The following is a 27,358-nucleotide window of genomic DNA, read 5'->3' on the forward strand; positions in this document are numbered from 1 at the left end:
CACCAGATCTGTCTACAGTCGAGCACATATTGGACGTCATCGGACGACAACTCCAGCGTCATTCACAAACAGAATTAACTGTCCCTGTACTGACCGACAAAGTGGAACAGGCTTGGTATTCCACCCCATAAACTGACATCCGTCATCTGTAGCAAACAGTGCATGCACATTTGCAGGCATGTATTCAACATTCTGGCGGTTACACCGCTTATTGATGCACTAGCATTTCACATTTGCATTGCTTTACCTCGTGCTTACATTAACCTATGACCTTGCAATGCTAATCATTGACATACATTACCTAGACAAATGTATTTCCGAAATTTCATTACATTAATAATTTTTTGCTGTTCGAATTACAGTACTGCCCATTAAAATTGCTACACCAAGAAGAAATGTAGATGATAAACGGGCATTCATTGGACAAATATGTTATACTAGAAGTGACATGTGATTTCATTTTCACGCAATTTGGGTGCATAGATCCTGAGAAATCAGTACCAAGAACAACCACCTCTGACCGTAATAACGGCTTTGATACGCCTGGGCATTGAGTCAAACAGAGCTTGGATGGCGTGTACAGGTACAGCTGCCCATGCAGCTTCAACACGATACCACAATTCATCAAGAGTAGTTATGGGCGTATTGTGACGAGCCAGTTGTTCGGCCACCATTGACCAGACGTTTTCAATTGGTGAGTGATCTGGAGAATGTCCTGGCCAGGGCAGCAGTCGAACATTTTCTGTATCCAGAAAGGCCCGTACAGGACCTGCAACATGCGGTCGTGCATTATCCTGCTGGAATGTAGGGTTTCGCAGGGATCGAATGAAGGGTAGCGCCACGGGTCGTAACACAAATGTAACGTCCACTGTTCAAAGTGCCGTCAATGCGAACAAGAGGTGACAGAGACGTGTAACCAATAGCACTCCATACCATCACGCCAAGTGATATGCCAGTATGGCGATGACGAATACACGCTTCCAATGTGCGTTCACCGCGATGTCGCCAAACACGGATCCGACCATCACGATGCTGTAACCAGAACCTGGATTCATCCGAAAAAAATGGCGGTTTGCCATTCGTGCACCCAGGTTCGTCGTCGAGTACACCATCGCAGGTTCTCCTGGCTGTGATGCAGCGTCAACGGTAACCGCAGCCACGGTCTCCGAGCTGATAGTCCATGCTGTTGTAAACGTCGTCGAACTGTTCGTGCAGATGGTTGTTGTCTTGCAAACGTCCCCATCTGTTGAGTCATGGATCGAGACGTGGCTGCACGATCCGTTACAGCCATGCGCATAAGATGCCTGTCATCTCGACTGCTAGTGATACGAGGCCGTTGGGATCCAGCACGGCGTTCCGTATTACCCTCCTGAACCCATCGATTCCGTATTCTGCTGACAGTCATTGTATCTCGACCGACACGAGCACAATGTCGCGATACGATAAACCGCAATCGCGATAGGCTACAATCCGACCTTTATCAAAGTCGGAGACGTGATGGTACGCATTTCTCCTCCTTACACGTGGCATCAAAACAACGTTTCACCAGGCAACGCCGGTCAACTGCTGTTTGTGTATGAGAAATCGGTTGGAAACTTTGCACGTTGTAGGTGTCGCCACAAGCGCCAACCTTGTGTGAATGCTAATCATTCGTATATCACAGCATCTTCTTCCTGTCGGTTAAATTTCGCGTCTGTAGCACGTCATCTTAGTGGTGCAGCAATTTTAATGGCCAATAGTGTATTTTTCCCGTAAGTGTAGTAATGGCTACACCAGTATTGAGGTTAAGTGAGGAAGCTAACAGGTAAGAAATACTTTGTATCCGGTATGTGTTTCTACAAACCCGAATGCATTAGGTACAGAGTTTGGTTGTTACTTTTAGGACCCTGGTGAAAGTGCATTCGTATACTACGACACTGTTGTGGGGCGTCATTCTTTATTTCGTAGCATAAGGGACTTCAGTCTGGTAGAAGATTCGCTAAGGGAGCGGATGGAAGAAAGCAGGAAGATTAGGTTTATGGAGTCGATATAGACGTCATTAAAGACAGAGCACAAATTTGGATTGTGTCAAGTATGGGGAAGGAAATCGGCCCCGCCCTTTCAAAGGAGCCATCCCAGCATTCGCGTTGAACGATTTAGTGCTAAGGGGGAAAACCGAATCTGCAGCATACATTAGATGTCAGAGACAATAATTGTAAACTGTAGCAAAAACAACAATTTTATTGTCGAGGGAGTCCATGCGTAAGATGATTTTCATTATAGTGTTTTCTGTCAAATATTCTACAAAAACACTTGCCTATTAGAAGGACCTGACAAGAGAAGTATTCCCTGAGACCACAAAATGCAGCGTAACTTCAACTTCAGTCTTTTCATCTACAGTACAATGCCAATTCGCCTAGTCGTGTTGTTGACAGGGACTTCACTGGTAAGATCAAACATACTTTCGAAGACGACCTATGTCGACTATTCCCACCAGCCTGGCGCCTACCTACAGCAATAACAAAACTGTGAAACAGTTGTCTCCGTTTGTTTCAACACGCTGATCTCCAAAATTGCTAGACGAACTCTCATGGAGCTTTCATAGGTTACTTGAGCATAGCCTGGGGCAAAACATAGGCTTTATTTCATCAAAATCTGATCACAGGAAAAGGATATCGGAGGCTGCTCAGTTTAGCAGCTTTGTGTTTATGCCTAGCTCAGTGCCAGAAGTATTCTAGAAAATTCACGTCACTGACAGAATTAAACGCCACAGTCTTATGTTTCAAACACGAACTAACATTGAATTTACTTGGCTAGGATGTTCGGAGTTACTGGTATCGCCATGTGTATCAAAAAATTAATGAAATTGTTTTGCTTCTTTTGACAGGTTTCATTTGTATTGGACTTCTTTGCTAGGAATTACGAATTTATGAACAAAGTGATGCTACATCGGTTTCATTTTTACTGACTGATGTAGGGAACTTAAAAAGGGATGGTATGCAAAGACCCTTCCGTTGTGAAGCCTGTGAATATGGCTAGTATCCAATCAAATCGTCTGTGTTGAGCAATGTAAGAAAACTGCTACGTTACATACCTGAACAGTCTTTTATATCAAATGTTTTTTATTCCAGTCTTTGATCACAATATCAGTTCTTTAGATGATGACCGGTTTCAGTCCTCAATGACCATCCTCAGGTCTACAATATACAAACATATACATGTAGTGAGCAGTGTGCCTTTCAACGTAACATAGCAATACATATCACAATACAATATGATACAACCAGGGAAATGTACTGATAAAATACGGTAAAACGTACCTTTTCTACACCATGTCCTAAAGTGCTAAGGCCATAATGGCATCGTCAAGACATATAAATATACTCAGCACAGCATCGTCACATAGATCTAAAACATGGTGTACAATAGGCCACATCCTTCACAGTCATTTTTGAAACTGGCTGCTGAAGTACAGTAGCTACCAGAATTATATTTGCCTACACCCTACATAGATGTCGCTACTGTGGGCTGAGATGTAGTCATCATTTACGTAAGAAACATAACCTGATAAAAACACATTAGGTCAAATACGTGTTGCAGAGTTTTAAATATTAATAACTATTATAGAAATTTCTTTAGCTGTCATATAGACATTTTTATCTTTCATAGGTAATGTATAGGTCGCAATAGGCAACGTATTACGTATATTAATTTTTGACCGTGAATTTCTCATAAAAGTGTCAAACCTTTTATCTTTATATAATTCCTTTTAATAATTTTGTATGGGCAACTGTATTCGTCTTTTACTGTATCACAATTGGTTTCTATAATAGTTATGAATATTTAAAAATGTGCAACATGTATTTGACCTAATGTGTTTTTATCAGGTTATGTTTCTTATGTAAATGATGATTACTTCTAAGGCCACAGTAGCGACATCTATGTAGGACGTAGGCAAACAGATTTCTGGTAGCTACTGTACTTCAGTAGCCAGTTGCAGAAATGACTGTGTGGACGATGTGGCCTATTCCGCACCTTATTTTAGATCTATGTGACGATGCTATGCTGAATATATGTATATGTCTTGACGATGCCATTATGGCCTTAGCACTTTAGTACATGGTGTAAAAAAGGTACGTTTTACCGTATTTTATCTGTACATTTCCCTGGTTGTATCATAGTGTATTGTGATACGTATTGCTGTATTACGTTGAAAGGCACACTGCTCACTACATGTATATGTTTGTATATTGTAGACCTGAGGATGGTCATTGAGGACTGAAGCCGGTCATCGTCTAAAGAAATGACATCGTGATGAGAGACTCGAATAAAAAACATTTGACAGTATTGGATCACTGTTTGTGTAGGTGACTATGTTGGTGAGTCTTTCTTCTGATGAACTTTGTGTATTGCTAATGGGTGAGAAAGTGAGAACTATAGCGTTTGAAGAAAAACTTAAAATTATTATAATTCATCCGATTCGCAGCATCTCTTTGTACCGACGCGTTGCGATTTTGCAACATACCGTTCAATTGCCCATAAGCATTTTCACTCAAATCTTAGAACACTAAACGTGCTGTGCTGCAGTGTGCAACATTACCTCTGCTTTTCTAAGTTCTCACTGCAGTCGTCCGTTGTTTTTCCGTGGATACGACTAGCTGCAGTCAGTTGCTTTCAGATCACGATAAATATGACAGAAGTGTCGTATAAAGCAGAATAGATACTGCATTTAACAAGTAAACTTACATTTTATACACTCTGATATCTAGTTTTGTGAAATTATATCGATTTATGCTGATGAGTGAAGTTATTTCTTAGTTGCAGAAATGAAACATTGTTAAAATACTGTCACTATAAACCAATTAGTTCATATATGACGACCAGTCTCCTTATAAGCTCTAGTTTATTTATTTATTTATTTATGCATTTATTTTACCTGGCAAGATTAGGGCCTTCAGGCCCTCTCTTACACCTAACCAGGCATACTCAGATTCAACAAATTTCAGTTTCTACAGAACATTAAGGACATATTACATGTTATACAGTATTAATGTTAAGAAAAAAAATAGAGATTATAAACGTAGTACAATGATAATTATAACAATCAAAAATTAATTATAACAATCAAGAATAATAATAATAGTAATATTAATAATAATAATGACTATGTATATGAAAGTAAACATATTTTTCTTTTATGAATGTCAGTCCTATTGGTAGTTGGGAATTTTCTCGTTATATTCTTGCAGCTTGTGAGTTATTCTCATCAAGCAGAGACATAAGACGATAGAATGGGGTGAAAGAGATATAGAAGAGGTAGATAGGTTAGAGGAAGAGAAATAGAATGGTAAAATTCGAAGCTATGATGGAGAGGAGAAAGAAAGAGATGAGAGGGGCCCAACAATGGTGGCTATACCGTCCCTAATATGTAAGTCTTGAGTTCACTCTTGAATGTTGAGTGGTTCCGGATAAGACGCAGATCACAGGGGAGCGCGTTCCATAGTCGTATGGCTGAGATGGAGAATGACATGGAGAAAGATTTTGTGTTATGTAAAGGTACAGCCAAGATGCTAGACGTATCCGATCTGGTATTGCGGTTGTAGTTTACATTTTCTCAATACCCTAAGTTACTGAGTTATTATGGGTATTTATTCTGCAGAATGCTTAGAGCTTTAAATCGCCATGAAATCCAGGAACTGTTGAACGTCTGGGAGGAGAGTGTCATAATTTGTCATACATAAGTTGTGCGCCTAGCAATCGATATTCCAAGAAATCATAACTATCGTCTGCTTTTGTTAGTACTTTTCAGAATTCCTTTGTTAAACTAGCTGGAGGGAATCCTTAGAATTGGTGCTTTACTATTGCGAGGAATTGAATTCCAAATTGTAAAATGAAGGTTTAAAGGAAACGCAGAAAAAAGAAGTGAGAATTTGATAGAATATATAGCTGACATGAGAGGAGCAGAAGTATTTAAGGTTAGTTGGAGTTATAGAAAGTGAAGTTGGCATAAAATTTTGTAGGAAAAATGCCTAAATTATAGCGATATTATAAATCCCAGAAGAGGTATATTTACACTGAGATTCCATTGGTGAACATAATTAGGATATTGATAGGATTGGTTTGATTGACAGTATGCTAGGAAGGTACAAAATATTCTAGAGGAGCAAGATGTGATGTGCACATATCTTTTACCATTATCTTGAGATGGCTGTAGAGAATTCCTGGTTGTTTTACAAATGCGTACTTGGAGACAAATGGTTTTCGTGGAAAGCAGTGAATCCAGCAGAGTTCCGGCTTGATTTAGCACAAGTACTGAGATCGTGGTAGCAGAAAAGCAAGGGCCTTTTGTTACTAACAACTGTATGTCAGGTCACTGGCCGATGTGTACTAAGAAGGCGATGAAAATATTCTTAAGTGTAGGCGTTACGAGCAGATCAGGTGTTAGAACTACGGTTTGGAATCTGTTTAAACAAAATCAGTGATTGTTTCCAGGGATTTCGTATCGAGTAACACACCAGTCGAGCAATACTTCACATGCAATACTTGTGCCCAAACAGAGCAACGTCACAGAACAACAACACGTAGTTCTTTCAAAAAAACTTGGTTCCGAAAACAAAAGGAACTTGTATGTTTTCCATCACGGAACAAGATTAAGATTTTTTCCTTGTTACCGAAATGTAAGGTACCGAGATACTCGTATACAGGGTGAGTCACCTAACGCTACCGCTGGATATATTTCGTAAACCACATCAAATACTGACGAATCGATTCCACAGACCGAACGTGAGGAGAGGGGCTAGTGTAATTTGTTAATACAAACCATTAAAAAATTCCCGGAAGTATGTTTTTTAACACAAACCTACGTTTTTTTAAATGGAACCCCGTTAGTTTCGTTAGCACATCTGAACATATAAACAGATGCATAATTAGTACCGTTTGTTGCATTGTAAAATGTTAATTACATCCGGAGATATTGTAACCTAAAGTTGATGCTTGAGTACCACTCCTCCGCTGTTCGATCGTGTGTATCGGAGAGCACCGAATTACGTAGGGATCCAAAGGTAACGGTGATGGACCTTAGGTACAGAAGAGACTGGAACAGCACATTACGTCCACATGCTAATACCTTTTTATTGGTCTTTTTCACTGACGCACATGTACATTACCATGAGGGGTGGGGTACACGTACACACGTGGTTTCCGATTTCAATTATGGAGTGGAATAGAGTGTGTCCCGACATGTCAGGCCAATAGATGTTCAATGTGGTGGCCATCATTTGCTGCACACAATTGCAATCTCTGGCGTAATGAATGTCGTACACGCCGCAGTACATCTGGTGTAATGTCGCCGCAGGCTGCCACAATACGTTGTTTCATATCCTCTGGGGTTGTAGGCACATCACGGTACACATTCTCCTTTAACGTACCCCACAGAAAGAAGTCCAGAGGTGTAAGATCAGGAGAACGGGATGGCCAATTTATGCGTCCTCCACGTCCTATGAAACGCCCTTCGAACATCCTGTCAAGCGTCAACTTTAGGTTACAATATCTCCGGATGTAATTAACATTTTACAATGCAACAAACGGCACTGATTACGTATTTGTTTATATGTTCAGATGTGCTAACAAAACTAACGTGGTTACATTTAAAAAAAAACGTAGGTTTGTGTTAAAAAACATACTTCCGTGCATTTTTGTATGGTTTGCATTAACCAATTACACTAGCCCCTCTCGTCACGTTCGGTCTGTGGAATCGGTTCGTCAGTATTTGATGTGGTTTACGAAATATATCCAGCGGTAACGTTAGGTGACTCACCCTGTATAGGAAAAGGAAGATGATACTGATACGGTTACATGATGAAGTCTGCATTTGACGGCAGCATCTGAAAATGACCGACGTTGCAGTTTCATTTGTTGTAATTGTCAGGTTATGCGCTCCACCACTTCTGAACCTCACAGCTTTTCCGTTGTATCCTGGTGTAAACGGGAGCGAAAATTAATAAATCGCCTAAATACATCGCATCATGCAGAGTGGGCCTCAAGTGTCTCTTTCGTAATGCACACTAGGCTAACGTGAGAACGTCGATTAGTGTTGCAAAATATACTACTGGCCATTAAAATTGCTACACCACAAAGATCACGTGCTACAGACGCGAAGTTTAACCGACAGTAAGAAGATGCTGTGATATGCCAATCATTAGCTTTTCAGAGCATTCACACAAGGTATGCGCCGGTGGCGACACCTACAACGTGCTGACCAGAGGAAAGTTTCCAACCGATTTCTCATACACAAAGAGCAATTGACCTGCGTTGCCTGGTGAAACGTTGTTGTGATGCCTCGTGTAAGAAGGAGAAATGCTTACCATCACGTTTCCGACTTTGATAAAGGTCAGATTGTAGCCTATCGCGACTGAGGTTTATCATATCGCGACAATGCTGCTCGCGTTGGCGAGATCCAATGGCTGTTAATAGAATATGGAATCGGTGGGTTCAGGAGGGTAATACGGAACGCCGTGCTGGATCCCAACGGCCTCGTATTACTAGCAGTCGAGATGACACGCATCTTATCCGCATGGCTGTAACGCATCGTGCAGCCCCGTCTCGATCCCTGAGTCAACAGATGGAGACGTTCGCAAGACAACAACAATCTGCACGAACAGTTCGACGACGTTTGCAGCAGCACGGACTATCAACTCGGAGACCATGCCTGCGGTTACCCTTGATGCTGCATCACAGACAGGGGCGCCAGCAATGGTGTACTCGACGACGAACCTGGGTGCACGAATGGCAAAACGTCATTTTTTCGGATGAATCCAGGTTCTGTTTACAGCATCATGATGGTCGGATCCGTGTTTGGCGACATCGCGGTGAACGCACATTGGAAGCGTGTATTCGTCATCGCCATACTGGCGTATCTCCCGGCATGATGTTATGGGGTGCCATCGGTTACACGTCTCGGTCACCTCTTGTTCGGATTGACGGCACTTTGAACAGTGGACGTTACATTTCAGATGTGTTACGACCCGTGGCTCTACCCTTCATTCGATCCCTGTGAAACCATAATTTTCAGCACGAAAATGCACGACCGCATGTTGCAGGTCCTGTACGGGCCTTAATGGATACAAAAAAGTTCGACTCCTGCCCTGGCCAGCACATTCTCCAGATCTCTCAGCAATTGAAAACGTCTGGTCAATGGTGGCCGAGCAACTGGCTCGTCACAATAGGCCAGTCACTACTCTTGATGAACTGTGGTATCGTGTTGAAGCTGCATGGGCAGCTGTACCTGTACACGCCATCCAAGCTCTGTTTGACTCAATGCCCAGGAGTATCAAGGCCGTTATTACGTCCAGAGGTGGTTGTTCTGGGTACTGATTTCTCAGGATCTATGCACCCAAATTGCGTGAAAATGTAATCACATGTCAGCTCTAGTATAATATATTTGTCCAATCAATACTGGTTTATCTTCTGCATTTCTTTTTGCTGTAGCAATTTTAATGGCTGACTATAATACTGGACAGTTTTCTAAAACTGGACAGACGTGCTAAGAGTATGAAAAGATTTTTCAGAGACCACTACCAGTCACAATTTCTTTAAATTTACTTAAGCTATTTAATGATTTAACATGTTTCGAGGTACGAACCCCACCTTCAGACAAGAATGACAATAGAAAATACAATCCATAAAACTGTACACAGATACTAAGTCTCGTAATTTAGCGTGGTCATCATCTGGAGGAAGAGAAGGATAACGTAGTATAAGGGAACATTTAATTCGTTTTCTGGTCTGACACTGACATTACATTTTTAAACAATGTAGACTGAAGCGCCAAAGAAACTGGTACATGCAGGCGTATTCAAAAACAGAGTCAGAATACGGCACGGCTGTCGGCAACGCCTATATAACGCAACAAGTGTCTGTCGAAGTTGTTAGATCGGTTACTGCTGCTACAATGGCAGGTTATCAAGATGTAAGTGAGTTTGGTGTTATAGTCGGCGCACGGGAGATGGGTTACAGCATCTCCTAGATAGCCATGAAGTGGGATTTTACCGTACGAACATATCACGAGTGTACTGTTAATAGCAGGAATCAGCTAAAAACACCAAATCACCGACATCGCTGCGGTCGGAAAAGGATCCTGCAAGAACGGGACCAACGACGACTGAAGAGAATCGTTCAGCGTGACAGAAGTGCAACCCTTCCGCAAAATTCTGCAGATTTCAGTGCTGAGCCATGAACAAGTGTCAGTCTCGATGGTTGACTGATCTGAGCTGGTATCAGCAGCCAATGTGGCTTTGCTTTGCTGGTGCTGCGAATGGCTGAAAGTAAATGGAAACTGCACCCATAATTGTTCTCGAGGGCATGCAGCTCTACTGTAAGGTTAAACGATGACGACTTCCTCTTGGATAAAATGTCCCAGAGGTATAATAGTAACTGATTCGGATATCCGGGCTAGGAGTACTCAGGAAGATGTCGGAGCATGGAATGTTAGATCCCTTAATCGAGTAGGTAGGTTAGAAAATTAGAAAAAGGAAAAGGGGTGGGTTGAAGTTAAAGTTGGGTGGCAGGATGAACAGGACTTCTGGTTAGGTGAGTATAGGGTTAAAGACACAAAATCAAATACAGGTAGGGCAGGAGTAGGTTTAATAATGAATAAGAAAGTAGGGATGCGGGTAAGTTACAATGAACATAGTGAACACATTATCGCAGCCAAGATACACACGAAGCCCTCACCTACCACAGTGGTACAAGTTTACATGCGATCCAGCTCTGCAGATGATGAAGAGACTGAAGAAATGTATGATGAGATAAAAGAAATTATTGAGATAAGGGAGACGGAAATTTAATTGTAATGGCTGACTAGAAGTGGATAGTAGGAAAAGAAAGAGAAGGTAGAATAGTAACTGAATATGGATTGAGGGAAAGCAACGGTACAGAAAGCAGCCTGGTAGTATTCTGAACAGGGTATAATTTAATCATCGCGAACACTTTGTTCAAGAATCCACAAGGAATGTTGTATACATGGAGACACCAGGTGATTTCATATTGATTATATGACGCTAATAGAGAGATTTTGAACCAGATTCACTATGTATTGGTGAGACAGAGATTTCGGAACCAGATTTTAAAACATAAGACATTTCCAAGGACAGATGTCAATTCTGGACCACAATTTAATGGTTATAAACTGTAGATTAAAACAAGAAATTGCAGAAAAATAGGAAATTAAAGAGATTGGTCCTGAATAAGTTGAAATAACCAGACGTTGTCCGGAATTTCAGCGGGAGAATTAGGTAAACATTGCCTGCAACAAGAGAAACGAATTCAGGAGAAGACGAATGGGTAGCTTTGAGAGTTGAGTGAAGCCAGCAGACGACGAAATGGAAATCCTTGGACTTCACAGGAGACATTAAATGTAGTTGATGAACGTAGAAAATACAAAAATGCAGCAATGAGGTAGGCAAAGGGAAATTCAAATGGCTCGAGGGCAGATGAACGAGTTTAGAAGCATATTCCACTATCTGTAAAATAAGTAGTGCCTACAGGGATATTAAAGAGGTTTTTGGAGAAAGAAGAGCGCAGACGGAAAACCATTAGAAGGAAAGGAGAAAAACGTCAAAGATGGAAGAAATAGATAGAATATATACAAGAGCTATACATGAGAAACGTATCTGAACGCATCATTATAAAAAGGGAAGAGGACGCAGCTGAAGATGAGATGAGAGAAACGATACTGCGAAGCACTGAAGTACTTCTATCGAAACAAGGCCCCGTGAGTAGACGAAATTGTGAGAGCCAAGCATGACGAAACTATTCCACCTGGCCTGCTATATGTGTGAGACAGACGAAATATCGTCAGAATTCAATAAGAATATAATAATTCGAATACCGAAGAGAGCAGGTGCTGACAGTTGTGAATATTACCGAAATACCATTTCAGTAACTCATGGCTGCAAAATACACTCCTGGAAATGGAAAAAAGAACACATTTACACTGGTGTGTCAGACCCACCATACTTGCTCCAGACACTGCGAGAGGGCTGTACAAGCAATGATCACACGCACGGCACAGCGGACACACCAGGAACCGCGGTGTTGGCCGTCGAATGGCGCTAGCTGCGCAGCATTTGTGCACCGCCGCCGTCAGTGTCAGCCAGTTTGCCGTGGCATACGTAGCTCCATCGCAGTCTTTAACACTGGTAGCATGCCGCGACAGTGTGGACGTGAACCGTATGTGCAGTTGACGGACTTTGAGCGAGGGCATATGGTGGGCATGCGGGAGGCCGGGTGGACGTACCGCCGAATTGCTCAACACGTGGGGCGTGAGGTCTCCACAGTACATCGATGTTGTCGCCAGTGGTCGGCGAAAGGTGCATGTGCCCGTCGACCTGGGACCGGACCGCAGCGACGCACGGATGCACACCAAGACCGTAGAATCCTACGCAGTGCCGTAGGGGACCGCACCGCCACTTCCCAGCAAATTAGGGACACTGTTGCTCCTGGGGTATCGGCGAGGACCATTCGCCACCGTCTCCATGATGCTGGGCTACAGTCCCGCACACCCTTAGGCCGTCTTCCGCTCATGCCCCAACATCGTGCAGCCCGCCTCCAGTGGTGTCGCGACAGGCGTGAATGGAGGGACGAATGGAGACGTGTCGTCTTCAGCGATGAGAGTCGCTTCTGCCTTGGTGCCAATGATGGTCGTATGCGTGTTTGGCGCCGTGCAGGTGAGCGCCACAATCAGGACTGCATACGACCGAGGCACACAGGGCCAACACCCGGCATCATGGTGTGGGGAGCGATCTCCTACACTGGCCGTTCACCACTGGTGATCGTCGAGGGGATACTGAATAGTGCACGGTACATCCAAACCGTCATCGAACCCATCGTTCTACCATTCCTAGACCGGCAAGGGAACTTGCTGTTCCAACAGGACAACGCACGTCCGCATGTATCCCGTGCCACCCAACGTGCTCTAGAAGGTGTAAGTCAACTACCCTGGCCAGCAAGATCTCCGGATCTGTTCCCCATTGAGCATGTTTGGGACTGGATGAAGCGTCGTCTCACGTGGTCTGCACATCCAGCACGAACGCTGGTCCAACTGAGGCACCAGGTGGAAATGGCATGGCAAGCCGTTCCACAGGACTACATCCAGCATCTCTACGATCGTCTCCATGGGAGAATAGCAGCCTGCATTGCTGCGAAAGGTGGATATACACTGTACTAGTGCCGACATTGTGCATGCTCTGTTGCCTGTGTCTATGTGCCTGTGATTCTGTCAGTGTGATCATGTGATGTATCTGACCCCAGGAATGTGTCAATAAAGTTTCCCCTTCCTGGGACAATGAATTCACGGTGTTCTTATTTCAATTTCCAGGAGTGTAGTAACACAAATTCTTTACAGAAGAATGGAAAATCTGGTAGATGTCGACCTCAGGGAAGATCAGCTTGGATGAGGGAACAAGCGAGGCAGTACTAATCCTTCGACTTAGAAAATACGTAAAGGAAAGGCAAAGCTACGTTTATAGCACTTAGAGAACGGTTTTGTCCATGTTCAATGGAAAATTCTCTTTGAAATTCTAAAAGTAGTGAAAGTAAAAAACAGGGAGCGAGAGACTATATGCAACTTGCTTACAAGCCAGACGGCAATTATAAGAGTCAAGGAGTATGAAAAGAAAGCACTGGTTGAGAAGGGAATGGACAGGGTTGTAGCCTAACCCGATGTTATTCAATGTGTACACCGAGTAAGCAGTACAGGATACCAAAGAAAAATTTGGAGTAAGAATTAAAGTCCAGACACAAGAAATAGAAGCTGTGAGGTTTGCCGACGTCACTAGTTCTGTCAGAGACAAGAAAGGACTTGGAAGAACAGCTGAATGGCATGGACGGTGTCTTCAAAGGAGGACATAAGATGAGCATCAAGGGAAGCTTTTGGATAATGGACTGTAGTCCAATTAAGTGTGGCGACGCTGAGGTAACCACATTAGGAAAGGAGACATTAAAAGCAGTAAATGAGTTTTTCTATTTCGGCAGTAAAATAACTGACGGTGGCCAGTGTAGATAGGATGTAAAATATAGACCAGCAACGAAAAGAAAGGCGTTCGTCAAGAAGAGAAATTTGTTATAAAAAAATATAGATTTAAGTATTTGAATATCTTTTCTGAAGCAAGAGAAACGTCGACCATAAACAGTTCAGGCAAGAGAATAGGAACTTCTGAAATGTGGTGCAACAGAAGAAAGTTGAGGATTAGATGGGTAAATCGCGTAAGTAATGAGGAGGTACTGAATATAATTGAGGTGCACAGGATATTTGTGGGACAACTTGAATAAAGAAGGGATCGGTTGATAGGACACGTTCTGAGGAAAAAAGCCAATTCAGTAATGGAGGGAAGTGTAGAGGACAAAAATTGTAGAGGGAAACCAAGAGATGAATGCAGTAAGCAGATTCAGAAGGATGTAGGTCGGAGTAGTGGCACAGAGATCAAGACTTGCACAGGATAGAGTAGCATCAATCCCGTTTTTTGGAATGAAGAGAACAACAACTATGCCAGGCGAGCGTGTCCGGTACGCTAGTATTTACAGTTTATGTTAATGATCTAGTTGATAGCTATGACTCTGTTCGCAGGAGATGTTGTGATCTATAGGAGTGTCGCAACGCCAGGACACTGTAGCGAAATTCTCGAACGCCTGCCGAGGATCGATCACTAGTACAGGGATTGGCACTTGACTCTGGGCATAAATAGGTGGAAGGTGTTATGCATAAATCTGTCAAGAGACCAAATATTGTCCGATTATAGTATGTGGAACAAATAACTGTAAAATATAATTGGCAGTGAAATGAGAACTGAACACCCGCCACAATGGGATAATGATGTGGTTCCATTCAAAAGTAAACTGAGCAAGGTGACGCAGTGGTTAAGCAAACTGGACTCGCATTCAGGAGGACGACGGTTCAACCCCTGTCCGACCATCCTGATGTAGGTTTTCCGTGATTTCCCTAAATAGCTTCAGGCAAATGCCGAGATGGTTCCTTTGAAAGGGCACGGTCGACTTCCTTCCCCGTCCTTCCCTAATCCAATGAGACCGATGACCTCGCTGTTTGGTCTCTTCACCCAAACAACCCAACCAAACCATTCAAAAGTAATCATGACACACGTTATAACATTTATCCCACTGATTGGTAGAATGCTGTTGGCCTTTGGCGGATACAAAACCGGACCCGGTCTTTCATTTCCTCGTCCGACTGAAACCGACGTCCATGCATGTCTCTCTTCAGTTCGCCAAAGATGTGAAAATCGCAACGTGAACGATCTGGGCCATACAGAGGAGGTTGCAACGCTTCCCAACCAAATCGCTGAAGCGTACCCTTCATCCGGTTGGCGGTGTGGAGGCGGGCATTATCCTGCAACTTGCGTAAACAGCTTTGGATTTCATTTCCGGGGCAGATGTGTGGTGTTCTCAGAGTTCGCTTTGCCATTTGGCATCGGGCTCTCGTATTATTGTCGGTCAGATGGTTCAAATGGCTCTGAGACCTATGCGACCTAACTTCTGAGGTCATCAGTCGCCTAAGAACTACTTAAACCTAACTAACCTAAGGACATCACACACATCCATGTCCGAGGCAGGACTCGAACCTGCGACCGTAGCGGTCGCTCGGCTCCAGACTGTAGCGCCTAGAACCGCACGGCCACAACGGCCGGCTATTGTCGGTCAGAATGAGCACGCTGCGCGATAACTCCCACACACACACTGCCAATTGGACGAAGGGTATACTTCAGTGATTGACTTGGGAATCACAGAAACATCATCTGGATGAATCACCATGTGATTTTCACATCTTTGACGAGCTGAAGAGACATATGTGGACGTTGTTTTCAGTGTAGTCAGCAACCCAGACTCTTGAAGCAGTGGAAGCACTTCCAATACTGCCAGGGAGTTTTGTTTCCCACGTAATGATGCAAATGATGGGGTAATTTTAGGTTCTTTGATAATGGCGCACTTTTTGCCAAGTGTTCAATGAGGCTCTGTAGGGCTATCAGATACCAGTCAAGTGCACGAGAAAGTCATTTTCTGACACATAAAACTGGGATCAACTTTTCCAACATCCCACGGTATCATTGAATACGCTGTTGGCAAGGAGATTCATCTGGAGTTTCTTGAAGTGATGAGAAATCTTGTCGTATTGACAGATTGAGCAATACGCTGGCGGTGATGTCAGGGGTTGTATATTTTGAATAATCGTATGCTTTGGGTAAATGCCATGGTGTCATTCACGAACTACATCAAGAATCTGGTAAGCTCTTCTGATATAAATGAAGCCATTGGGAAAATCATTGCTTGACACCAAAGTCCACAGCTGACATTTACCTAGATTCCATGCAATCAGTAGAAACAGATTGAGCATAGAAATGAGCTGGAGGTTGTTGAAGCAGTGAAGCACTTCACGCACTGGCAGAGACTGCCTCTTGGCATGGGAATGATGTCATGGATTGGTTACTTTTACATTGTGGGCTGTCTTCACACTTTTTACCAAGAGCTGCATCTTGGCTCCATAGGGTTGTCAAGCACAATTGAAGTCCCTGGGAAATTGATTGTCCAACAAAACATACCACAGCCAAATTTTACGTAGATCTCGTGAAACCGGTACAAACACTTTGAGCAGAAGGATGCAGCCGGAGGCTCTTGAAGTAGTGGGAGCACTTTTCGTACTGCCAGAGAGAGTCTATTTCCACGGGAATGATACCAAGAATAGTGTATTTTAAGTGCTTCTGGAGATTTTGTACCCTGTTACAAGAGCCATATGAGACTCTGTGGGGCTCTCAGATACTAGTGGAGCATATTAGAAAGTCAATTTTTGCCACAAGAGACTATAGCTTAGCATTAGATACATCCTGTGGAACCAATAGAAACACTTTGGACAACAAGACCCAGCAGGAGTTTCTTGAAGTGGTGGGAACTCTTTTCATGTTGCTAAAGTGCTTGTTGACCTTGCAATGATGTCCAGGATTGCATATCTTCAGGCAGTCTGCAAAGAGTTCCAAGACCCTGCAGGGCTCTGCAATCGCAGTGAAACCTATGAGACCCCGGAGTGCGCTTGGCTACTAGTGAAGCCCAAAGTAAATTAATCTTGTGACACATGAATCGATGGATCAGCATTATCTACAGCTGATGGAACCATTTCAAAAACTTTGGGCAAAGAGACCCACCTGGAGTTTCTTGAAGTGGTGGGAACACTTTTCATACGCCAGACTGCCCACTGTCCATTCTGCAAGGATTAGAGCATATGCAACGACATCATGGCACGAAATTCATCATCTGCTCCAATTCCCAAAGTGCTGTACAGGCTCTTGAACAGATGTACCCAACAGATCGGATGGTGCAAGAAGTGCAGGACACAATCCTGCTCTTGCAAAAGCAGGGCAAAGATGTCATTTTCTGCTCGGTTCAAGGGCACATAGGGATTTCCTGGAAATGAACGCGGCTGCCAAGGAGGCTTTGCTCCATCCCACCTCCTACTCGCTGTTCCGTTCCCCTGCAGGCAATAACATCTTTCGTGATTCCAAAGGTCATGCGTTGGGTGGGAGACTCGGTGGCTGGAAGTGAGGGATAATAAGTTGCGAGCGGTGAAGGATTCTGTCCGACCGTGGCTCACCTCCATCCGACATCGACGAGCTGAGGAAGTGGTCCTTCCATGGCTTAGAATAGGGCAGTGTCCGTTGACACATGGTTTTCTGTTACGTCGTGAGGAGCCACCAACGTGTCAGACATGTGGGACACAGCTGTCGATACGACATATTTTAACTGAGTCTGTTTTATATGCGGGTTTGAGGGAAGATTTGAGTTTCCCACCAGACCTGCCCTCTATTTTAACTAATAATGAGGCGAGTGTCACTAGAGTTTTACGTTTTTGTGTGATGTCTGGACTTCATCCCAAATTATGGGGATTGAGATCTTAATGTGCTGTAAAGTGGTTTGTTCACCCATTATTTGTAAGTGGTCACTCAGCCACCGTTAATTATTTTTACCTGTTTTGTACTGCTATTTTATTTTTAGTTTTACCTAGCTGTTTTGATGTGCTGTGTCCAATCTTGCAATTTGAACATTTCCAATTCTCGCAAAGATCGGCTCTGAATTGATACTTGTTTAACAGATCTTGGCTGCACACGTCAACATTTCTTTTGGAAACGGGCACTGATAACCTCGTTGTTGTGCGCCCTAAGACACTAATCACCATCATCACTGCCCACTGTCCTGGGAAAGATGCCAGGGCTTGCGAATTTTCAGACAGTGTTGATAATCGTGGTGCTGTCTGCCAAGAGTTCTTATCCAGACCCTGTAGTGCTCTTGGATACCAGTCAGTCCTACAGGAAATTCACTGCCCATCTCGTTAGCCCAGGACTGAGTGTTACCTGGATCTCAAGACAGCTGTGGAAACACTTTGGACAGAGACACGCATCTGGAGGTTCTTGCATACCGGTGAGTCCTACAGGAAATTGACTGCCCATCTCGTTAGGCCAGCACCGAGTGTTACCTGGATCTCAAGACAGCTGTGGAAACACTTTGGACAGAGACACGCATCTGGAGGTTCTTGCATACCGGTGAGTCCTACAGGAAATTGACTGCCCATCTCGTTAGGCCAGCACCGAGTGTTACCTGGATCTCAAGACAGCTGTGGAAACACTTTGGACAGAGACACGCATCTGGAGGTTCTTGCATACCAGTGAGTCCTACAGGAAATTGACTGCCCATCTCGTTAGGCCCGCACCGAGTGCTACCTGGATCTCAAGACAGCTGTGGAAACACTTTGGACAGAGACACGCATCTGGAGGTTCTTGCATACCAGTGAGTCCTACAGGAAATTCACTGCCCATCTTGTTAGGCCAGCACCGAGTGGTACCTGGATCTCAAGACAGCTGTGGAAACACTTTGGACAGAGACACGCATCTGGAGGTTCTTGGATACCAGTGAGTCCTACAGGAAATTCACTGCCCATCTCGTTAGGCCAGGACCGAGTGTTACCTACATCTCAAGACAGCTGTGGAAACACTTTGGACAGAGAGACGCACCTGGAAGTTCTTGGATACCAGTGAGTCCTACAGGAAATTGATTGCCCATCTAGTTAGGCCAGGACCAAGTGTTACCTGGATCTCAAGACAGCTGTGGAAACACTTTCGACAGAGAGACACTCCCACACACCTGGAGGTTCTTGAAGCGGTGCGAGCGGCAGATGCGCGCCAGCAGCAGCCTGAGGACGTCGGCGCGGCTGCGGCTCCTCCTGGTGGAGCCCCCGCGTCCGGAGGCGGAGGTGGCCAGCAGCAGACTCTCCACGTCCTCCTTGCCCTCCGCCTCCTCGTCCTCCGGCCGCTCCTCGCCCTCCGTGCCGCTGGCAGTGCCCTTCCCGTTGCCCTCCTCTTCCTCCTTGATGGACGCGGCACGGGGCAGCCCCAACTGGGAACAGAAAGCAACGAACCCCTCTCAAGTCGGCATTTCGGACCACAGTGCTTGGCACCCCAAATGGCGCCTCAGTATTGGATCGCTTGATTACAGCACTCCAAATGCGAAGTCCTAAGAAAAGAGCATCCCACATTCTTAAGCCTAGAAGTGTAAACCAGGGTCACTCTGCTCTGGAGTTTTTTTCTTACTATGCATTAGGGACTACATATACACAGTCCGCTGCCAGCAATGTAATTGGATGTAGTGGAGGGAAGGAGTTTAAAATTGTGATATGTTGTTGTTTAACTAATTTGAATGATAATTAATTGAACCCCTAAGCGGCCGACAAGTGTTGATATACCTCGATGGGGACAGCTGAAAATCTGTGCCCCGACCGGTACTCGAACCCGGGATCTCCTGCTTACGTGGCAGACGTTCTATCCATCTGAGCCACCGAGGACACAGATGAATAGCGCGATTGCAGGGACTTATCCCTTGCACGCTTCCCGGGAAACCCACTCTCGCAACTGTCCACAATCTACATTCCTAATAGATATTTTCCCATCCACTCATTACTCGCACACACTAAGGTGACGATTCCCGTACGAGGGGTAGCATTTAACTATATATATGAAGATAGTAACTGTTCGTATGTAACCCACCAGGTTAGCCGATAGCGCTAACGCCCTGCTTCCTGAAGTAGGGTAGGCCCGACGGCCCCGGATCGAATCCGCCCAGCAGATTACCGTCGTCGGTCGGTGTGCTGGCCAGTCTGGATGTGGTGTTTAGGCCGTTTTCCACATCCCACTAGTTGAATACCGTGCTGGTCCCCATCTGAACACGCTCGCACTGTTCCATTAATTACACTCGACGCAGACAGCTGGGGTACACTAATTGCGTCCCGTGGGGGGGTGGGGGTATGGTGTGGCGGCAGGAATGGCATCCGTTCGCCCCTTTCCACTAACCTTGCCACATCCGTTCCTAACAATGCGGACCCTGCGTCAGTGTGGGACATGGCGCCGGTGAAAGAAAGAAAAAAAAGAAAGTAATTGTTCGTATGTAGATTGTGGACAGTTGGGAATGTGGGTCTCATGGGAAACGTGCAACGGATAAGTCCCTGCAGTCGCGCTATTCATATGTGTCCTCGGTGGCTCAGATGGATAGAACGTCTGCTCTGTAAGCAGGAGATCCCGGGTTCGAGTCCTGGTCGGGGCACAGATTTTTCAGCTGTCCCCATCCAGGTATATCAACAACACCTTTCGGACGCTGAGGGTTTCAATTACTTATCATCTATTCTAGAGAAGCTGCACGGTCATGAATGGTATCTGTTCTTTCGAAAACAGTTGCTACCTTCATATATATAATTAATCTGACATAAATATTTCTTTATGCGTCACTGTGACCCTGGTGTCTACACGGTGTAACTGTATTGTAGCTGAGTGTAAAGTGAAGTGTCTTTAGCTCTGGATCACTTTGAAGTTTTCCACTGAAATTTTTCCATGACAGTTTTTACTTAGACTGTGATATTAGATGTCTTAACATTAACATCGATTAAAAAAGTACATGAGAGAGATGAAATGAAATGAGTTTAGTACACGAGGGTCCAATATCACTACAAAAGATTCTGATAAAATGGCACGTAGGAGTGATATTTTACTACCCGAAGATGATATGTGGGAAGCATTGTTAAGAACACAATTGTGAAAGTTACGTAAGTGATTTTCTTGATGAAAGTGATTCTGAAACTATTGCTCGTGCAGCAGTTACGGACAATGGCGAAAGTGATCACACAGCCGAATCTTCAGGCAGTGATGAAAAAAATACAGTCGTTCAGAGTAAGAACCGTAATTGTTGGAATACATCTGTCCCTAATACGTAGAACAGACGTGCCAGCTGCCGATGACACTGTATTCCGTATTTCAAGAATGTGGAAATAATGAATGAACGGATTTATGAATAACTGAGAACAAATCAAAATATTCGTGTAACATTCGCATTTTATCAAAAGAATAGCATTATCATCCAGTTACACCGTAAATAAAGTCTCTAATTCTGGATCACTTTCAAGTTTCTCCACTGAAGTCTTTCCCTGACAGTTATTAATTAGTCTCGGATTTTGGACGATTTATCATTAACATCGATTTAAAAAGTGCATCGTCCACTCCTCCCGAACAGGCCATGAAGGCCGAAAGGCACCGACCGACCGCCGTGTCATCCTCAGACCACAGGCGTCACTGGATGCGGATATGAAGGGGCATGTGGGCAGCACACCGCTCTCCCAGCCGCATGTCAGCTTACGAGACCGGAGCCGCTGCTTCTCAGTCAAGTGGCTCCTCAGTTCGCCTCACAAGGGCTGAGTGCACCCCGCTTGCCAACGGCGCTCGGCAGACCGGACGGTCACCCATCCAAGTGCTAGCCCAGCCCAATGAAGCTTAACTTCAGTGATCTGACGGGAACGGGTGTCACCAAAAATAAAGAGAAGCACATGAGAGAGGTGAAATGAAATGAGTTTAGTAGACGAAGGTCCAATTTCATTATAAAATATTCTGATTTCTAGCAGTTACTCCAGAACAGAATTGAAGATCACTACAACCCTGCTGTACACTTCGTGTGACAGTTTCACAGGCATACATCTACATCTACATCTACATCTACAATTACATCTACATACATACTCCGCAATCCACCATACGGTGCGTGGTGGAGGGTACCTCGTACCACAACTAGCATCTTCTGTCCCTGTTCCACTCCCAAACAGAACGAGGGAAAAATGACTAGCTATATGCCTCTGTACGAGCTCTAATCTCTCTTATCTTATCTTTGTGCACTTTCCGCGAAATATAAGTTGGCGGCAGTAAAATTGTACTGCAGTCAGCCTCAAATGCTGGTTCTCTAAATTTCCTCAGTAGCGATTCACGAAAAGAACGCCTCCTTTCCTCCAGAGACTCCCACACGAGTTCGTGAAGCATTTCCGTAACACTCGCGTGATGATCAAACCTAGCAGTAACAAATCTAGCAGCCCGCCTCTGAATTGCTTCTATGTCCTCCCTAAATCCGACCTGATAGGGATACACTGCTAGGGTTAAACGTGTCATCTAGTCAACATTGGAATGGAAATCATGTTAATGTGTAACTATGTGCTCTGCTTAGACGATGTGCTATGGTTAACGCCTTTTGTCTTGAGTTAAAAGCGTTTTTCATATATTGCGTGTCCATTCTGTCAGCAGACGCATTTTCTCTAGTGTTTTGGTAGGTATTTGCAATTTAGTTTATCAATGTGAAGCTGGAATACTCCAAAGAACTAATATTCAGGATATCTTTCATGTCACGCACAGTGTCGAAGGGAAGGTTGGTTTGTTTACCGATATATATATACAGGGTGTTACAAAAAGGTATGGCCAAACTTACAGGAAACATTCCTCACACACAAAGAAAGAAAATATGTTATGTGGACATGTGTCCGGAAAAGCTTACTTTCCGTGTTAGAGCTCATTTTATTACTTCTCTTCAAATCACATTAATCACGGAATGGAAACACACAGCAACAGAACGTACCAGCGTGACTTCAAACACTTTGTTACAAGAAATGTTCAAAATGTCCTCCGTTAGCGAGGATACATGCATCCACCCTCCGTCGCATGGAATCCCTGATGCGCTGATGCAGCCCTGGAGAATGGCGTATTGTATCACAGCCGTCCACAATACGAGCACGAAGAGTCTCTACATTTGGTACCGGGGTTGCGTAGACAACAGCTTTCAAATGCTCCCATAAGTGAAAGTCAAGAGGGTTGAGGTCAGGAGAGCGTGGAGGCCACGGAATTGGTCCGCCTCTACCAATCCATCGGTCACCGAATCTGTTGTTGAGAAGCGTACGAGCACTTCGACTGAAATGTGCAGGAGCTCCATCGTGCATGAACCACATGTTGTGTCGTACTTGTAAAGGCACATGTTCTAGCAGCACAAGTAGAGTATCCCGTATGAAATCGTGATAACGTGCTCCATTGAGCGTAGGTGGAAGAACATGGGACCCAATCAAGACATCACCAACAATGCCTGCCCAAACGTTCACAGGAAATCTGTGTTGATGACGTGATTGCGCAAATGGGTGCGGATTCTCGTCAGTACACACATGTTGATTGTGAAAATTTACAATTTGATCACGTTGGAATGAAGCCTCATCGGTAAAGAGAACATTTGCACTGAAATGAGGATTGACACATTGTTGGATGAACCACTCGCAGAAGTGTACCCGTGGAGGCCAATCAGCTGCTGATAGTGCCTGCACACGCTGTACATGGTACAGAAACAACTGGTTCTCCCGTAGCACTCTCCATACAGTGACGTGGTCAACGTTACCTTGTACAGCAGCAACTTCTCGGACGCTGACATTAGGGTTATCGTCAACTGCACGAAGAATTGCCTCGTCCATTGCAAGTGTCCTCGTCGTTCTAGGTCTTCCCCAGTCGCGAGTCATAGGCTGGAATGTTCCGTGCTCCCTAAGACGCCGATCAATTGCTTCGAACGTCTTCCTGTCGGGACACCTTCGTTCTGGAAATCTGTCTCTATACAAACGTACCGCGCCACGGCTACTTCCCCGTGCTAATCCGTACATCAAATGGGCATCTGCCAACTCCGCATTTGTAAACATTGCACTGCCTGCAAAACCACGTTCGTGATGAACACTAACCTGTTGATGCTACGTACTGATGTGCTTGATGCTAGTACTGTAGAGCAATGAGTCGCATGTCAACATCAGCACCGAAGTCAACATTACCTTCCTTCAATTGGGCTAACCGGCGGTGAATCGAGAAAGTACAGTACATACTGACGAAACTAAATTGAGCTCTAACATGGAAATTGAGGGTTTCCGACCACATGTCCACATAACATCTTTTCTTTATTTGTGTGTGAGGAATGTTTCCTGAAAGTTTGGCCGTACCTTTTTGTAACACCCTATATACATGAAGCGGATAGATGCCAGTTCGATAGAGCTGTCCGAAATTAGTCCAGTGCGATATTCACGTCATCAGTATGTGTTAACAGCGAGGGCATAACGCAGGAAGAAGAGTAACCGGCACTCCACCAGTGACTGAGTAGCGCTGGTGCATGGCGGTAGCAGTCAGTGTGGGTCAGGGAGGTGCTGTTGCTGCCGGGATACTGGTTACCGCCGTTTGAGTCTCGTACAGATCCCCGTGTGGAGGACATAGATATCTCTGGGGTTGTGAAGCAGCTGAATGGGTTCAAAATAAATAAATCGCCAGGTCCAGATGGGATGCCAATTCGGTTTTACAGAGAGTACTCTACTGCATTGGCTCCTTACTTAAGTTCCATTTATCGCGAATCTCTTGCCCAACGAGCGACTGGAAAAAAGCGCAGGTGACGCCTGTATATAAGAAGGGCAGAAGGACGGATCCTCAAAATTACAGACCAATATCCTTAACATCGGTTTGTTGCAGGATTCTCGAACATATTCTCAGTTCGATTGTAATGAATTTCCTTGAGACAGAGAAGTTGCTGTCCATGCATCAGGACGGGTTTAGAAAGCATCGCTCCTGCGAAACGCAACTCGCCATTTTTTCACATGATATCTTGCGAACCATGGATGAAGGGCATCAGACAGATGCCATATTCCTTGACTTCCGGAAAGCGTTTGTCTCGGTGCCCCACTGCAGACTCCTAACTAAGGTACGAGCATATGGGATTGGTTCCCAAGTACGTGGCTCGAAGACTTCTTAAGTAATAGAACCCAGTACGTTGTCCTCGATGGTGAGTGTACATCGGAGGTGAGGGTACCATCTGGAGTGCCCCAGGTAAGTGTGGTAGGTCTGCTGTTGTTTTCTATCTGCATAAATGATCTTTTGGATAGGGTGGATAGCAATGTGCGGCGGTTTGCTGATGATGCTTTGGTGTACGGGAAGGTGTCGTCGTCGAGTGACTGTAAGAGGATACAAGATGACTTGGACAGGATTTGTGATTGGTGTAAAGAATGGCAGCTAACTCTAAAATAGATAAATGTAAATTAATGCAGATGAATAGGAAAAAGAATCCCGTAATGTTTGAATACTCCATTAGTAGTGTAGCGCTTGACACAGTCACGTCGATTAAATATTTGGGCGTAACATTGCAGAGCGATATGAAGTGGGACAAGCATGTAATGGCAATTGTGGGGAAGGCGGATAGTAGTCTTCGGTTTATTGGTAGAATTTTGGGAAGATGTTGTTCATCTGTAAAGGAGACCGCTTATAAAACACTAATACTACCTATTCTTGAGTACTGCTGGAGCGTTTGGGATCCGTATCAGGTCGGATTGAGGGAAGACATAGAAGCAATTCTGGGGCGGACTGCTAGATTTGTTACTGGTAGGTTTGATCATCACGCCAGTGTTACGGAAATGCTTCAGGAACTTGGGTGGGTGTCTCTGGAGGAAAGGAGGCATTCTTTTCGTGAATCGCTACTGAGGAAATTTAGAGAACCAGCATTTGAGGCTGACTGCAGTACAATTTTACTGCCGCCAACTTATATTTCGCGGAAAGACCACAAAGATAAGATAAGATAAGATAGATTAGGGCTCGTACCGAGGCATATAGGCAGTCATTTTTCCGTCGTTCTGTTTGGGAGTGGAACAGGGAGAGAAGATGCTAGTAGTGGTACGAGGTACCCTCCGCCACGCACCGTATGGTGGATTTCGGAGTATGTATGTAGATGTAGATGTAAATGTGATTCTACTCTTCGAGTTTTACTGTTTCTGCTAAGACACATCGGTAAAGCGAATACCGCACTAGAGTAATCTGGGACCGCTCTATTGAATGAGTTCGTAAAGGTCGACTTTAAAAATCTCTTTCGTGTTAACGACAAACAAACCGGCCCGTTCTGTCGGCAATGGGGGCGCACATGGAAGCCGTTCGGGCTGGCTCCAGCTACACATAGCAGAATCGAGTTGCACGTAACTACAGAAATAACAGAGAAAATACGCGTGACGACTCTTAGTAGAAACACTATCCACACTGCCCTATTTTTGTTAATACACGTGTGAATCTCGAAATTAATTCGCTGACTGCGAATTCCTTACACATCTGTAACCCAATAGCCACATATGAAAATATGCGCCTGACCGGGATTCGAACCCGTATTTCCCACTTATTGGGAGAGCTCGCCTTAAAAACTTCGGCTATCCGTGCACGCGCCCCAGACCGTCTCAAACGTCCATATGTCACACTGTTTTCATATTTTTACCGTAACACAATTCAGCGGAAAACGATAAAATGATGTACACAGTGTGGCATATGGAAGTTTGCGTCGGTCTGGGGAGCGAGCACGAGTAGCCCAAGTTTTTAATGCGAGCTCTCCCGAAATACGGGTTCGAATCCTGGTCAGGCACATATTTTCGTATGTCACTATTGGGTAGTAGATCTATATGTAAAACAGCTGATCTCAAGGAATTCGTTGTCAGTTAATCAATTTGGAAGTATTTCGCACAGCAGTGGATCGTCATCAGCGTCTGTTCCTTCATACATGCGTGTAAACACATGTGAATTATGTATGAACATATTTTGTTATGGCCGGCCGGTGTGGCCGATCGGTTCTAGGCGCTTCAGTCTGGAACCGCGCGACCGCTACGTTCGCAGGTTCGAATCCTGCCTCGGGAATGGATGTGTGTGATGTCCTTAGGTTAGTGAGGTTTAAGTTGTTCTAAGTTCTAGGGGACTGATGACCTAAGATGTTAAGTCCCATAGTGCTCAGAGCCATTATTTTGTTATGTTAAATTGTTGTTTGTGAAAATCTTCGTATTGTGAAAATTTTTATCATCATCATCATCATCATCATCATTTACGACTGATTATGCCTTTCAGCGTTCAGTCTGGAGCATAGCCCCTTTATAAAATTCCTCCATGATCCCCTATTCAGTGCTAACATTGGTGCCTCTTCTGATGTTAAACCTATTACTTCA

The 27,358-nt window shown here is 44.5% G+C and overlaps 1 protein-coding gene across 1 annotated transcript in view; it reads right to left on the minus strand.

Annotated features, from left to right (window-relative positions):
- LOC126212662 (uncharacterized) overlaps positions 1–27,358 on the minus strand; it is a 742,156-nt gene that overhangs the window by 83,117 nt on the left and 631,681 nt on the right. The window contains exon 4 of the mRNA XM_049940084.1: positions 19,174–19,425. Within this exon, the coding sequence (XP_049796041.1) occupies positions 19,174–19,425 (252 nt within the window). The remainder of the gene's footprint in view (positions 1–19,173; positions 19,426–27,358) is intronic.

This window comes from Schistocerca nitens, chromosome 11 (genome assembly GCF_023898315.1).
Source record: "Schistocerca nitens isolate TAMUIC-IGC-003100 chromosome 11, iqSchNite1.1, whole genome shotgun sequence".
Lineage (NCBI taxonomy): Eukaryota > Metazoa > Arthropoda > Insecta > Orthoptera > Acrididae > Schistocerca > Schistocerca nitens.